The sequence below is a fragment of the Notolepis coatsorum genome (assembly GCF_963971535.1).
Source record: "Notolepis coatsorum genome assembly, chromosome: 16".
Lineage (NCBI taxonomy): Eukaryota > Metazoa > Chordata > Actinopteri > Aulopiformes > Paralepididae > Notolepis > Notolepis coatsorum.
In genome coordinates this window covers 21,624,270-21,640,203 of record NC_140180.1, presented here as the reverse complement: position 1 = coordinate 21,640,203, position 15,934 = coordinate 21,624,270, and the positions used below count along the sequence as shown (strand labels likewise).

General features: G+C 41.6%; 2 protein-coding genes across 2 annotated transcripts; one reads left to right on the top strand and one right to left on the bottom strand.

Moving 5' to 3' along the window:
- Window positions 1-6,140: 6,140 nt before the first annotated feature.
- On the top strand, window positions 6,141-9,212 carry vma21 (vacuolar ATPase assembly factor VMA21). Its single transcript, XM_084332331.1, has 3 exons — window positions 6,141-6,307; window positions 7,227-7,336; window positions 8,226-9,212. The coding sequence occupies exons 1-3, from the start codon at window positions 6,246-6,248 to the stop codon at window positions 8,363-8,365; spliced, it is 312 nt and encodes a 103-aa protein (XP_084188457.1). The 5' UTR covers window positions 6,141-6,245; the 3' UTR covers window positions 8,366-9,212.
- Window positions 9,213-14,851: 5,639 nt separating this feature from the next.
- On the bottom strand, window positions 14,852-15,934 carry LOC311243197 (gap junction Cx32.7 protein-like; the record flags this gene model as incomplete). The annotated part of the gene is made up of 1 exon (XM_084332330.1): window positions 14,852-15,934. One exon carries the CDS (start codon window positions 15,932-15,934, stop codon window positions 14,852-14,854), a length of 1,083 nt encoding a protein of 360 aa, XP_084188456.1.

Genomic DNA, 15,934 nt, shown 5'->3' with positions numbered 1-15,934 from the left:
CCCACCCCAGTTAGGAGAGCCGAAACCCGTCCAATCTTTCGCCGTCGACTAAAGACACACTTCTTCAACCATTATCTGAAAAAATATATATAATAATAAATAATAAAAAATCTAACCCTAACTAACCTTACTGTCATGCACTTGTCCTAATAAACTAACCTCCAAGCATGCAACAGTTTGATGAACATTGTTACTCAGCTGATAGAGTTGTACCCTTCCTGATGACTTGTCGTACAGAACTTGTAAGTCGCTTTGGATAAAAGCGTCAGCTAAATGACTAAATGTAAATGTAAATGTAGATATTGTAACGACCCTGGGATTTGGGGTGACTGGTCGGCCGAGCTGTCACTCTACCAACCTGGGGCTGGCGGCGACGCTATTGGTCGCGCGAGCCTGGGGTTGGTAGAGGGGAGGGGGCAGGGGCTGACCTGGGCAGGGGTGCAGTCGTAATATCAGAAGTGCCTGTACTCTGTTTAAATGACGCCACGTGCACGCTCGCTCCCGCACACGCATGCGCATGTATGTTCCCTCGCGTGCGCACAGAACAGATGATTATTATGCATAAATAGTAGGAAACATGTTTGTATAGGAAATTACTAGTTTTTGTTTAGTTTTTGTAAATATTGCCTTGAAATAGAGAAGCTGAAAAAGGTAGCAGGATGTAGCCTTCAATATATAAAGAAATTATATTGTCAACAGATATGGTTGAAAACTCCATTGTTATTTTTTTTTGTCATGTAACCCTGATGAAGACATGTTGCCGAAAAGGCGTTGGTTTTAATTGTATGAATAAAGAGCATTATTTTTAGAACATCCATCGGCCTCCAAAGAGTTGCTGAATTCTTCTCCCTTGCCAGTTCTTTCCAGTTCATGCACCTTGGTTGAAGGACGAAGTTGCGACAGATCCTTTGTTTCCTTGAACAAAGCCAACTGGAGCAGAAAGTGCTGCTCCTCAATTCACAGCTTGGGGTGATTTCAACCAGCGGGAGCCTAGGCAGCGGCGTAAAGTCAGGGGGGGAAAGATTTGACTTGGCACAGAATTGGCTGAATGGCTTCATACCATCAGCAATTAAACCAAAATAGCCTGTGGTGTTACATTATTCAGTGACACCCAGGTGTCTATGAGCAAAGGGCATGCTTATGGATGGTGATGTGATGTGCGTTCTAATAGCCTCAGCAGGGTGGGAATGACAGAGATTAGATTAGATTAAAATGCATTGTCATCATACAGCACAAGTACAGTACAACGAAAATTAGTTTGGCATCCAACCAGAGTGCAAAGGTAACAGTAAAGTGCAATAGTAATATACAATGTGCAGGTGATTAAACTGGAGTATACTGTATATATAAACGAGTACTACTGAGGAATTCGATTAGATTAGATTAAAATGTATTGTCATTATACAGCACAAGTACAGTACAACAAAAAGATGTTTGGCATCCAACCAGAGTGCAAATGTAACAGTAAAGTGCAATAGTAATATACAATGTGCAGGTGATTAAACTGGGTATAACATATATAAATTAGTACTACTGAGTAATAGTCTCACACTCTGTCTACTCTCTCTCTCGCTCCTATAATTACAGGCACGAGGTCAGGTGTGGAGCACCAGAGGAGCAGCTGATCGACATCTGCTTGCTGATTACGCCACCTACACAGACCTGGCGCAGATGTCATCATGCTGCCAGATCGTAACTTCATGTTTACTAGTCAGTCTTAGTCCTTATATTATTCCCTTAACCGTGTTTAACCCAGTCGTGTCCTCCCTTTCCTCATTCATCTACCTGGCTCCGCTTCCTGTTCTCATGCCCTGGATTCTGGATGCCCTGGATTCTGTATGACGTGACTACTCTTCTCCTCGCTTACTCCCTGGACTGTCCCGTCTACGACCCCTTGCTTGTCTGACTACCCTTCTACCCGCCTACTCCCTGGACTGTCTGAGAACCTGGTTCCCTCTACGACCCCCCGCCTGTCTGACTACCCTGCTGACTACGTAAGCCCTGGACTGTATGAGTACCTCCTTCGTCGATGACCTCCACCTGCCTGTATAGTAGACCATTCTTATAAATAAACTCACCCGTTATTTGGGTTATACCAAGACATGTCAGAGGTTTGTCCAGAGGTTTGTAAATTGGTGCAACAATAACTGTCTGTTTTTAAATGTTAAGAAGACTGAGGAGATGGTGTTTGACCCCAGAGGTGTTGGGGACCACAGGCCTGTGGTCATCCACAAACAGTCCATCTCGCAGGTCTCTTCATATAAGTATCTTGGGATTTTTGGTGATAACACACTAACCTGGAACACCCATGTAGACAGCCTGTGTAGCAGACTACAACAACGACTGCACTTTCTACGCCGCCTTAGCGTTCATGGTGTAGATAAAAAATGTATGTTACTTTTTTTACCAATCTATTAATAGAGTGTCTCATCAGATACGGTATTACAGCTTGGTTTGGTAACCTGTCTGTACAACTAAAGTCCAAACTGGTCAGACTGCATGGAAGATCATAGGGGTGAAAGGTCACCCATCCCTGCAGTCTATTTTTGAACAGACTACTCTAAGGCAAGCCAATAGAATCGTCTCGGACCCCTCCCATGTTTTACATGCCGAGTATGAGCTACTGCCCTCTGGGAGGAGGTTTAGAGTTCCACGCTCTAGACTAAATAGGTTTAAAAACTCCTTTATCCCGATCTCAGTTAAACTTTTAAATAGTGCCAGATAAATGGCCGACAATTATCGACTAACTGATATTTGGTTGTTATATTATCGATATTCGATAACCGATATTTGGGTATACTATTCTATATATACAGTATGTGGTGTTGCCAGACATCCTGCTGTGCAGGTACTTTACTGTATCTTTTACATTGTTTATCTCCTCTGTTTGGAGTCAGTTGTGTTGTGTCATGTCTGTATGTATGTGTCTGTGCTGTAGTGTGGGTGTAAGCCCAAGACAAATTTCCCAGCTGATGGGACAATAAATGTTATGGTTTGACACCGACCCCAAACGCGACGACACAAGAGAGTAGGATTCAGAGTTGCCAAAAACAGGGGCTTGTTTATTGAGACTAATTAAACAGCATAGAATAGGAAGAGTCTAAACAAGACAGGAATTCAAGCAAGGATGAAAATGTTCTGCTGCTCTGCAGCCTCTCCCGAGGTGGTAGTAGGGGGTAGCAGATGCTGACGTCAGAGCCGCTCTGCAGACTTCTCTCGGCAGAATCTCCGAGGTGATGCAGGACCGAGAGAGAGAGAGAGGGAGCGAGTCAACACAGGGTGCAGGTAGAACGAGCAGGAGAACAGGAGAGGTGACTTGTACCCAAAAACAAAAGTTATCCAAGTGAACTAATCTTCGTGTAAACACACACAGTGAGCAATGTTCCAAAACACAATCCCAAGTGAAAAATATCTTCGGTGCAAAAATAGACACTGAGAGCGAAGTCCAAAATACAATCCAATGTGATAATATCTTCGGTGTGATAAACACACAGTGGGAGATGTTAGGTAAAAATATTATCCCAGTGAAACAATCAAAAAGGCAACCGCTGGGTGAGTGACTGTCTGATAAAAAGGTGGTAATCTTCAGTGTTATAAAAACACACGAAAACGGAACTTGATCAAAGACAGTCATTAAAAACTCACCCAGGCGTTGTGCGTAAAGAGCGCTGGAACAGCAGCGGAGCGAGCGCGTCGCCACGGGAAAAAGGTGTCCAAGAGGAAGGCTTCTTGGATATCCTGGAGGTAAAGCACAGGGAACAACAGCAGCAGCAGGAACGGCGAATGCAAAGAGAAAATATCAAAACGATCCAACAAAACCTGAGTGGGGAAACGGGGTATAAATAATACGGGATTGATTGATTGACAAGCAGTGACAGCTGGGGGATGTGATTTGAAAAGCGTGTGGACGGGAGAGAACCAATCAACGACGTCTCTGGGAAGAAGCGTGTGAATGGGGGAATGAAATGATTAACAGAAACAAATGGAAAACAGAGCGAGGTGGTTTAAAGGAACAGAGCGAGTAAGTGAGCAAGGACAGAAACCTCACAATAAAGTGACTCTTGACTTGACTTGTCTGTGTTCTGCATTTTGGGTTCAGTATGTCCAGCCGTGACCAATAGTGCTAATCAGAGTTTGTAGTATTAATGTACAGTATGTACAGTGATACATGTATAAATACACTAGTAAGTCATACTGGCCAGCAGCATAACTAGTAAGGGATATGTACAGGTATAGATATAGCCTAGTATCTACAGGTATGTAAAAGTTATTTTATGCATATAGCCTACACAAGAGATGTTGAAAACAGCAGGCTACTGTGGTTCCACAACATGTATCTTCATGTATTTGCAAGGCAAAGACAGAAACATCATGAATCCCAGTCATGCTGAGCATATAGGCCTATATAACAAACACCAGTTAGATAGATAGATAGATAGATAGATAGATAGATAGATAGATAGATAGATAGATAGATAGATAGATAGATAGATAGATAGATAGATAGATAGATAGATAGATAGATAGATAGATAGATAGATAGATAGATAGATAGATAGATAGATAGATAGATAGATAGATAGATAGATAGATAGATAGATAGATGCACTTGAGAGAGTTCACACGTTAAACCTGTTGATGAGCACACTGATCATCTTAGAAAAAGGTTAATGAGGTGCAAAAAAAATCACTGATGTTTCGATACAATAGTGTCTTCTTCAGAGTAAGCTGAACTAGGCAAAATCTGCATATGGCTCGCTGATAACAAACTATCAATACACATGGGCAAAACAGAGTCCATTCTCTTCGGTTCAAATAACAAACTCAGCAAGACCGACGGCTTCTCAGTTACAGTGGGTGACAATATTGTCACAAGGAAAGAAGATATTACCTACCTGGGTTCCATCCTAGAGGCAAATCTTTCCTGTGACAAAATGGCATCCAATGTAATAAAAAAAAGTCAACCAACGAACTCGATTCTTGTACCGGATCTCCTCACTGGTAAACAAGAATACCCTGAAGACTCTGGCAGGAGCACTCATTCAAGGGTACTACGACTATGCTTGCACTTCATGGTACCAAAGCACCTCAAAGGCGTTAAAAACAAAGTTACAAACATCTCAAAACAAACTGGTCAGACTACTGCTTGACCTTACTCCTAGAACCCACCTCACCCCTGCCCACTTTGACAACCTAGGATGGCTTAGAGTAGATGACAGAGTACAGCAACTTGCAATGGGCCTGGTCTACAAGATACACTACACGACCAAGGTACCCATGTACATGTCAAAATACTTCCCAAAGGTCAGTGAATACCACGATCACAACACCAGAGGGAGCTCCACAAATCATGTTAAACCCAGATTCGGCTCAAACAAGGGACTAAACACATTTCGCAATTATGCCACATCAATGTGGAACGCCCTACCCAAAGCTGTAAAGGAATGTGAATCACTACCCACTTTCAAAAACACTCTTAAAAAACACCTACGGGAGACTGCAATTCGAAACTGGCCCCTGTAAATGTCCTAACACAACCCCCTCCAATGTACAGTAAATTACCAAGTATGGTCTTGTCAATATTCCAATGTACAGTTTTGCTTGTACAGTGGTACAGTGTCCCCCACCCACCCCTCCTACCCCCCCCCCCCCCCCCCCACTCATACCCCCCCCCCCACCCAACCACCTCCAATGTACAGTCCCCCCCCACCTACCCAACCTCATCCAATGTACAGTTTCTACGTCAAATGTATCTACTTTTTTTTCTGGACTCTTTTCGTATCACAAACAGTACTGTATTTTCAAATCTGGTATGTCATAAATGTATAGATGTAGCAGTACTGTCTATCTGTATGTCATGTATGTCATATATGTTACGATGAATTGAAAATGGGGGACCCTGATGTAAACAAGACGAAAGTCTTTATCTGGTCTGCATCCCCTTAACAATTGTATGTATTGAGCTGTACTGTACTGTACCCATTCTGCAATCTGTTAATAAAGTTTTCATTCATTCATTCATGCATTCATTCATTCATTCAGATACTCCTTTTATACTTTATACTCCTAAACAGTAGATGGCGCTCACACACCAACCATGTGCTTGTCCCGTGATTCCTTATGCGGAAGTTGGGATTTCAGGCTGTGACAACATCAGCAAACCCCATCCCGTCTCATGTGATTCATATCTTACTATTTATTTTCTGATTGTATCGTTATATTTCACGACCTGCATCGTCTCAGCAATGGACGGGTCTGTCAAAACATCGTTAAACGCTGCGCCTGCACTCGCACCGGATTTCAGGGGGTAAGGAAATGACCGTAAAACATCATCATGGAGAGCGTTAGCTAGTTCTTCTTATAGCCTTCCTCTATTCAGCTCCAAGTCCTGGATTTCGGGGCTACGCGCCTCTCCATTTACCCTCAGATTACAGTCGTCTTGAATGCTCTCGACTATATCGTAAACGGGATATTTCACTTTAGTATATTTAGAAAAGAACAGCAGTCTTGCCTCTATATGTAAAGTCATCTACTAGTAAGCAAGCGACCATTGCTGTCTCTGTCGTCCTGCTGTCATCACCATTCCTCCCTGTCATGCTCCTCATTCACTTCCTTAATTTTGAGGACAACGTCTAAATATCATACTTCTGAAGTAACTATACAAGGTTATTATTCTGTCATATATTTTTCTGTGTCAAAGCCTACTTTTTTTTGCTAATGTTGCCATTTTCAAATGGTCAATAAAGGAACTATTTCTCTCTTGAAGTGTAGTTAAAACCAACTGTGTCAGCAATCACAGAATGTTTGGAATCTTTCTTCCAGCAAAGCAGCAGCAGGTAACCATTGGTGGAAAATGGTAAAAAAAAAAACACAGCACAATCAAACCTACAACAAATGTACCGGATCTGCTTTTATTTTTCCATTTGTAAAGACACATCCAATGGCAAAACCAACATGTGCCTTTGTCTGTTTTATTGAAATATGCACAGCAGCAGCTTGTTTATACTTCAATAGCATGATATTTAGGTCTTCAAAAATGAATGAGGAGCCTGACACCTGGGAGGGTGGTGTTTTTGACAGAAGTGGCTGCTAGCTTACATGTAGGTATTATCCATTTACATGCTGACACTTGACAAGTTCTACTAAAGTGAAATATCCCTTTAACATCTACTGTCAACATTATGTCTTTGCCACCTGACTCATTCTATATATTTTTTTTATTTTAGAAATGAGAGTTCCCTGGTTTCTGCACTGAAGACCTTGCTGTTCTTCACATTCCTAATGGTTACGTTGCCCATAGGATTATACTTTGCGTCAAAGACGTACTTCTTTGAGGGTGAGTTTTGTGTGTGTGTGTGTGTGGCTTTCTGTTCCCAGTCAGGGTTGGGCTTAATTCACCTTTGATTAGTATTCAAATAGTTCCCAGTGACTATCGAATAGCAATTTTGTGAGTTTTGACCATCCCTAGTCAGAAGCTACATCATTCATCTATTTTGTTGAAGGCTTACTACCATTACAATTCCCAACTAATGTTATTTGTATTTTCTCACTAAAAGGCTGGAATCAATATAATTATACAGACAATAAACGTATCCTTTTAAAGAGTGGCCAATTACATTATATTCAGCTTTGAAAGCTAAGTATGTATTAAGCTAAGTATTTAGATTAGATTCAATTCAAATGTATTATCATTATTATACAGCACAAGTACAGTACAATGAAAAGAAGTTTGGCATCCAACCAGAGTGCAAATGTAACAGTAAAGTAGTAATATACAATGTACAGGTGGTTAAACTGGGTATAAAATATATAAATTAGTACTACTGGGTGTAGTGCTAATCAGATGTATACAGAGTTGTAATACCAATATGTACAGTGATACAGGTATAAAAACAGTGTAGTCGTACTGGCCAGCAGCGTAACAGTAGAGTATGTAAGGGATATGTACAGATATAGATATAGTGTCTGTCTACAGATATGGAAACGGATTATATGCAGGTATGTACATAATCATCTTAGAAAACCTTTAACTTAATGAGGTGCCCAAAAAGAAAATCACATTTAAGCCTTAGAATGTCAAAAGTGACTAGGCTGCCTGAGTAAGGAGGATAAGGATATCTATCAGCCGATCATCTCAGAATGTCCGATATTGGCCCGATTAATCACTCTATCGCTATGTTTGGGCCTCAACCGGCACCTAAATGTTTACCGTCTTCCTTTACCAGGTCCTATGAAGATGTCCAGCAATGACAGCTACTTCTACGCTGCCATCGTGGCAGTGCTGGCTGTCCATGTGGTCTTGGCGTTGTTCGTTTACGTGGCCTGGAATGAAGGCGCACCTAAAGGAAAGGGCAAACATGACTAAGAAGCCATGTCCCCCCTTCAACCCATAATATCAGAGAGAGAGAGAGAGAGAGAGAGAGAGAGAGAGACAGAATGGATATGGGTGTGGATTGAATGCCCTCCCCAGTCCCCACAGACCCCAGCCCCAACTGTAGCACCAACTTACTAACCAGGCAGTTAGGAGGTCTGGTTTGTGTTTGGAGATTGAACTGAGGGGTAACTAGTGTACATTCACTGGGATTGGGGTGGGGAGGTGGGAGCGGAGGATGATGATAGTCGTGTACGTTCTCCAGCCCCAGTCCTTTGAGTTGAGTCACATAAAAAATGGTTCTCCAAAAAAAACAAAAAAGGTTTTCTCCAAAAATTTAATAAGCTGATCGAGCACAGCTTGCTGTTGTAAGGGGCTTTGTCATAAAATGGCATTTGCCCACACAGGCTGTATACCATCACATTGCAAAGGGTCCGTCATGTAGAAAACCTTGTGTGTTTTCTTTTCTTTGTTTTGTGTGCATGAGTGTGTGTACACTGTCATTCTTACATGACGTCCATAACATTTTGTCCATCCATCCATCCATCTAAATCATTTATTTTTTGTGTGGGATGTTTGTGTGGTATTGTTTGTTATTTTATAATGTAACTTTTCTGTTATTTTGGAATAATTGGGATTAATGTATGCCATGGTCACATTTCTAATAATGTTTGCAAGAAGCCCTCCTGTTTTGTATCAAGAATGTCTTATGCTGTCAGTTGAAACGCTCGCACGCTCAAATATGCTTCAGTTATTTAACCCTGAGTGAATTGTGTTTCACATTTATGTCAGGAATAGACAAAACAAACAAAAAACCATCAAACAATAAAATTGACCAGATTGTTAAGTCTTTTTTATTTATTTATGCTTTTTCTAACCGTGGTTGTGTGAATATCAAAGAGCTCAAAACTCTTTGATGTGAGTCAGTTTATTAATGAAGAGTTTACTTAAAAAATAAAGTCAATGGTTTTGACTATGCCTTCTAACAGGCTACTTAAGAGAAGCCTTGCCGCCCCCTGGTGGTATGTTCTCAGCTTTGCAACAGATCATTTCTGAAGTAGGCTACACTGGAAATGAGCATTTAAAAATAAATAATACAGTTCTCTTCTACGTTTATGTACCCGGATTACCTTTTTCAGCAACACGCCGCTTCACACTCGCTTTACATTGACACCTGGGAGCTGCCAAGTACAACCACAGTCCTACTGTTGGTCCATGGGCAGCTCTGCTGCAGCAGTCAGGGGTTAAGTCCCTTGCTAAAGGGCACTTCAGCAGTTCGCTTCCCCTTCAGATTATTCCCACTGGTCTAGGGAAGTGAATTTAACCTTTAGGCCAACACTGCCCCCTAGAGTACAGGCCAGGAGAACACTCATTAGGATGGATCAAATCAAATCCAAAAAGAAAAAGTCCATCTCACACTATAGACCTAAGCGTGTATCCTCTAACGGGAAGGAGACTGAAACCTGTGACAGAATGCCTAAACCGTATCACCAAAGCGGCTTGGTTTGATGTTTACCCGTCTTATCGTAGGCTACACCAAAACAACATACAGTAGTACACACACAAATTACTTTCTCAAAATCTTTTTGATGTCTAGAAGGTTAGGGTAATCCATGGTCTCCTCGCGTGTGTTGTACAGTGTGTCTGTTTGGAGAGAGTGTCTTTCCATCTGGTCCATGGCAAATAAACAGGCTTATGTGTAGGCTATGCTGCTTCCCACCAGGAAGCAAGGTCGTCAAATGGCCCCAAATGTTATTCACAGTGTACAGTAGCCTCTACAATACAAAACATTGCAGATGCTACAATGTGAAGTGCTAGAATCCAGATATAGTGATATTTTCTGACTCACAAACTACATTCAGAATTGATTTGTTGTAAAATAAATAAAAAAATTAAGTCTAATCACTATACATTCTATAGTATATATAGCAGCCTCAGAGTCTTAGTGCTGAGGGTGGGTCAGGTGACTGACCAGCAAGTAATCCGACTGATTCAGAGCAAGAGTCATCCAATATCAGACGCCCTATTTCCCCTTTGGCTAATATGTCATCATAGCTGACACAGAGTCCGGGTGGGGCCAAGCTGGGCTTCGTGCTCTTCATCACCTTCAAGTATTAGTAGTGTGGTGGCACACACTCAATATGAGTGAGAGGAATAGGCCTACGCTTTTATGGTCTTATTGCAATTGTTTGGATAAAGGATTGGTTAAAACACAGCAATTCATCTTATATAGATTTTGTTGTACACTTAACAGCAGAAGATGCTGTTTGGATATTGACAAACATATTTAACATGTGCTTAAAGGCCCGATCTGTGATCCAAGTATAATAAACAGAGTAGCCATAGTAACAGGGTAGCCCCACAACCAAACATAAGAAAAAAAGAATGGTGACATATTTGGTGGATTTTGCGGCCATACTAGGTTTGTTTACATTGGTAGGCTAATGATGGTAAACATTGAAGTTTGTAAAGAGATGGATTTATGATTGATTAATAGTTCCAAAAGGCATTTTCTATCTTAAAAAAATGAACTCTTAAAAGAACGTATGCAATTATAAGCGACACTTGGTTAAAACCATTCAAAATGGCTGTTGTCCCTCAGATCCAAGGTCAGCCTCGGTGAATAAAGACGGAATCCTTCTTGATTTATGTCATTAGGTCAGTTAAGGACACTTGCTATTGTAGGCTGGCCCCCGGGGTCGGCAAAAAGCAATGACATCAAACTAGGAGGCTGGCATCTTAAAGCTCCTGATTGATTACAGGCCAGTGGGAGCCTAATAAACATGTCAAATGATGAATTTGCTTGCCCCCCACATCTCGCCTTGTCTTAATTTTTGGGTCAGATTTACTTCCCCGTGAACTCCACCAGATGGCATATTCTCAGCCAGAGTCATAATTTGTGTGGACAGCAGTATGTCTTTATAGTTACAGGTTGCATCATGGGTGTATGACAGATGGGGTGGGGTGGCAGTAAAGGAGGTTTTTTGCAATCTAGCTGGAAGACAATAATGGACATCGCACCACAATAGACAAACAATCCGCGGTGATGGAATAACTTACCAGGAGAGATAAACAGAGTGACCGTCAGCCATCCATGTACTCTAGAGCAGTGTTTCTCAACTGGTGGGTCACGACCCAAAAGTGGGTTGCGGGGCCATTTTCAGTGGGTCGTGGATGTGTAAGAAAAGAAAAAAATATATATTTATCTTTTTCTTTTATATATATAAAAAAATGTGCACTACCTATCTTTGTTAAAGTGGCTTCTCAGCTCTGGTCCAGCTGAAAACAAAGCAAAGGAACAGATTGGACATTGAGCATGACCTCAGAGTTGCTTTGTCTACTATCACCCCAGACTTTGAGACTCTTGTCAGGAGCAAACAACATCCCCAGTTATCCCATTAGTTCCCTGGGATGTTAAGCTAAGATATAGGATATTATTTATTATTATTATTTTATTTCATTGTGTTTTTAGCCCTAGTTGCACTTTTTTTGCAACCCCAGTTATCCCATTAGTTCCCCCAAACTTACTGTAGGTCTGTTATGTTAAGCTAAGAAATCTGCTAAGAAGCATATTATTTATTATTATTTTATTTCATTGGGTTTTTAGCCCTAGTTCCACTTTTGTTGCACTTTTTTGTGTTTATTTCATGTTGTTAACAGTGCATGGAAGATTGCGTATTACTGGAGATTTTTTTTTAAAGTTGAAATAAATCATAGTAGTTAAAAAATTTGAGTCGCAACTTAATGACTAAGGAAAATGTTGGGTCCCGAGGCTAGACCAGTTGAGAACCACTGCTCTAGAGAAACATGACCTATCTATCTTTCTGCTCATTACTACTATTGCGATCTACTCCTACTGTACATGCAACACCTAACCATTCAACCTCTTATCTATTTTGTACTATTTTATATACTGCTTTTTGTTTCTTCTTTTACTTTATTCTAAATCAATTACTGAACTGTGATCATTAAAAAAGATATAAGATATATATAAATATAAAGAAATATCCAATGAGAGTATGGGAACTTTCTAAAATGTCATGTTTAATTTAATTTCAGGCCAAATTGGGACATACATTACATTGTGATTTTTTATTATTTATTATTACAATATAAACTTTTAAACTTGTTTACACCATAACCTCAATTCATTGACGATTGTATTTACAACTCATTCAAATATTTAGATCTCCACCGCTCATTTTATATCTCAGATTCCATTTCTCTATGCTGGAGAGCTGGTGTATTTTCTCCTTCAAACATCCTCCTTATTTGCTAAACCAGTTTAGACATTTTTGTATCTTTGTTTTTGTTTGTAAAATGTAGAGTCACAGATGTGTGCAGATCTGTTTCTCACACATTTCTAGCCTTTTCTGGTTGGTGTCAAAACATTGATATTTATTTTAATGAATACAATTATTTGATGACCAAAGAATCAATTAATCATTAACACAAATAGGAAACTAATTCTACTATATGGTGAATATAGGCTATGTAACTTAAAATAGTGTTACCATTTTATTGCTCTACAATAATACACCAATAGGGATATTATGGAATATACTGATGGTTATGACATCAGCTTCCCAGACATCAACATCACATTCATACCAAGGCTTCCATAACATGGGTGCCCATCTGCAGCTATGCCTTCCTGGCACGGATGAGTTGAAGGCATGCGGTGCGTGCGGGATATACCGACATCGGAGGTTGCATTCATAACGTTGTTTATTTCTGCTCAAGCACTGTGGTCTTCCAACAGGTTTAAATATTTATTGGTAGACCTCTTTTCCTAACTCGACAACATAAACATTCTAAATAGGCCACTTTGCATTTCCCGTTGCAATGTTTATTAATACAGTTTCTAACAGGAAATAAACGGGTCACAGCTGTCCCCCTGGAAACGGGATAGCAACAAAACACTTCAGGAAAGGTCTATGGCTCGGTTTAAAGAATCTTATTTCAAAGCTAATCATACAGTATTCACAGGAGTCACATCTATTCCCATTGAAAGATTCTTGGGATATGGCTGTTCTCAGCTTTATTGCCGTGATTGCGTGACTACACTTTGTTGCAGAGATTATGTAAACAAAACCATATTCACGAGACATTATGTGTGAACACAATTCTCAGTTCCTCTTTCAACAATTGCTTTATTTAAAATATTTTCTAGTTCCAGCCATAACATGCTCCATTTTTCACATGTGATCACTGAATTTTTACAAATAAAACACCATTGCAGATTCCACTTTCTATAATTCTATACTTTAATATGGCTTGTAATAGAAAGCTTGGTGCGATGACAACCCCAAAGGCCAGTTATAGACGGTTTCAAAGTGACAACAATAACTAATTCTAAAAAAGGACCCAAGTTTATTTCCTGTTGCAATGTTTGCTAATGCTAACGCAATAACCGACAGGAAATACACTTGGGTCCATACTGTTACCTAGCAACACATTTCCAGTGAAACCGTCTATAGCAACTGATGTGACAGTGTGTCATCAGGTAAGGGCAAGGCACAGCCTTTCACACCTTCAAGTCTAAGCAGGCAAACTATGGGCTAATGTTTGACCTCAAAACAGTTCAATTTAACACAAGTTAAATTTAACTATTTGGCCGATCTGGTTTCTTCAGATGAGGTCAGGAGGGCAATACCCAACACATTTGTAGAGTTTTCTGTTGTCAAAACATGGACAACACTAAGTGTGTGAAAAAGCATACAGTAAACATGTTTATCCTTATTTTTTTTTACCGCAATTCAGTCATTTTAACAGAGGTTAATCAGGTGTTTTACTGGTTATTGTCATATTTTAGTTTGCAGCCCTAAATGTACGTATCATCAAAATGTATCAAATATGGACAAGAAGTGGTTGAACTAAAGATGTACTTGCACGTTGGACATCCTAATTGCCCTCCTAGTGAATCTTATGAGTGATATGTAGTATAATTCTCTATATTGGAATAGTATGGAAACATCAGGAGTAAAGTTCATCCCATAAACAAATAAATAATAAATATCTACACAAAACCCCCCCAATATACTCAAACAAAGCACTGATTAAAAATATTGTAACGACACAGGTTGTATCAAAGGTCTGTGTAAGAATTGCAGATAAAAAAAAAGATAATAATAATAAATGTAGTTGTTGAATTATTGGAGGATAATTAAGTCAGTAGTACAGTTGTAATGTATTGGTGACCGTGTGTAAAACATAAGCAGAATTTTCTTGAACAGTAAAACATAAGCAGAATTCTCTCAAACAGTTCTAAGACATCAGCGTTACATGTCATCATGTAACCGATTCAGTACAAAATAGTACTCAACAACCGTCCAGTACATTAGTGTGCCCTACATATGTCACTCCTCTCAAAAGAGTCAAACCTCCATCCCACAGAGGAGATCTTCTCAGACATATTTGAACGTCTCAGAGCAACATAAGACCCCTCTGCAGCATCTCGAGAGGAACCCAACCTCCCTCTCAGATCTTCAGATCGTCTATTCTGGTCTTGTTGCCGCTGTGTTTGCTGGTGTAGCGGCCGGTCCTCGCCTGGCTGGGTGACCCAGGGGCAGAACCCGGCGCCTTCTTCCCTTTCAGCTCACATTCCTCCGGCTTGCTGCTGCTCCTCTCCACCGCCTGGTTGTCCTTGTTCTGCTTGTACGCCGCCTTGCTGTGGTAGGGCTGGTAGGCAGAGTCCGTCTCCTCGGACAGCGGCGAGAGGTCGTACCCGGGCACCGGCGGGTAGGCGGGCTGCACCTGGTGGAAGTAGTCGTCGTAGCTGGGCGCGTACGGCACCGCCGCCTCGCCGGGCACCTTGCAGAGGTGGTCGTCGGAGAGCTCTTCCCTCTTGTAGCGGATGCCCAGGCGGCACTTGGTGAAGCCCAGGTGGTACACCTCCACCAGGTTGAGCAGCAGCGACACGCTGGACACGCCCAGCATGAAGATGATGAAGATGGTTTTCTCCGTGGGACGGGATATATAGCAGTTCACCACGTTGGGGCAGGGGGGTCTGTCACACGTGTACATGGGCTTCAGCTTGAAGCCGTACAGGAGGTACTGGGCCACGATGAAGCCCACCTCGAAGAGGGTTTTGAAGATGACGTTGAAGACGTAGGTGCGCAGGAGCTCCCCCTGGAGGCGCACGCGCCCCTTGTCGTCCCTGACCATCGTGGGCTTCTTGTGCTTGACCTCCACGAGGAGCCCCTGCTGCTCGTTGTACTCCGCCTGCTCCCGCTCCCGCTGCTTCTGCTTCTCCTCCATGCGGACCAGGTGGAGGATGTGTCCCAGGTAGATCAGCGTGGGCGTGGACACGAAGATGATCTGCAGCACCCAGAAGCGAACGTGCGAGATGGGGAACGTGAAGTCGTAGCACACGTTCTCGCAACCGGGCTGCTTGGTGTCGCAGAGGAAGCCCGACTGCTCGTCGCCCCACACCTTCTCGGTGGCGGCGCTGAGGATCAGGATGCGGAAGATGAAGAGGACAGTGAGCCAGACCTTGCCCACCACGGTGGAGTGCTCCTGGGCTTTCTCCAGGAGCTTCCCCAGCAGGTTCCAGTCCCCCAT

Bases quoted from the DNA above. Each gene is read 5' to 3' on its own strand.
- vma21 (XM_084332331.1), top strand. From the start codon at position 6,246: ATGGACGGGTCTGTCAAAACATCGTTAAACGCTGCGCCTGCACTCGCA. The intron at 6,308-7,226 runs GTAAGGAAATGA...TTTTTATTTTAG, and splicing joins CTCGCACCGGATTTCAGGGG to AAATGAGAGTTCCCTGGTTT. The intron at 7,337-8,225 runs GTGAGTTTTGTG...TTCCTTTACCAG, and splicing joins AAAGACGTACTTCTTTGAGG to GTCCTATGAAGATGTCCAGC.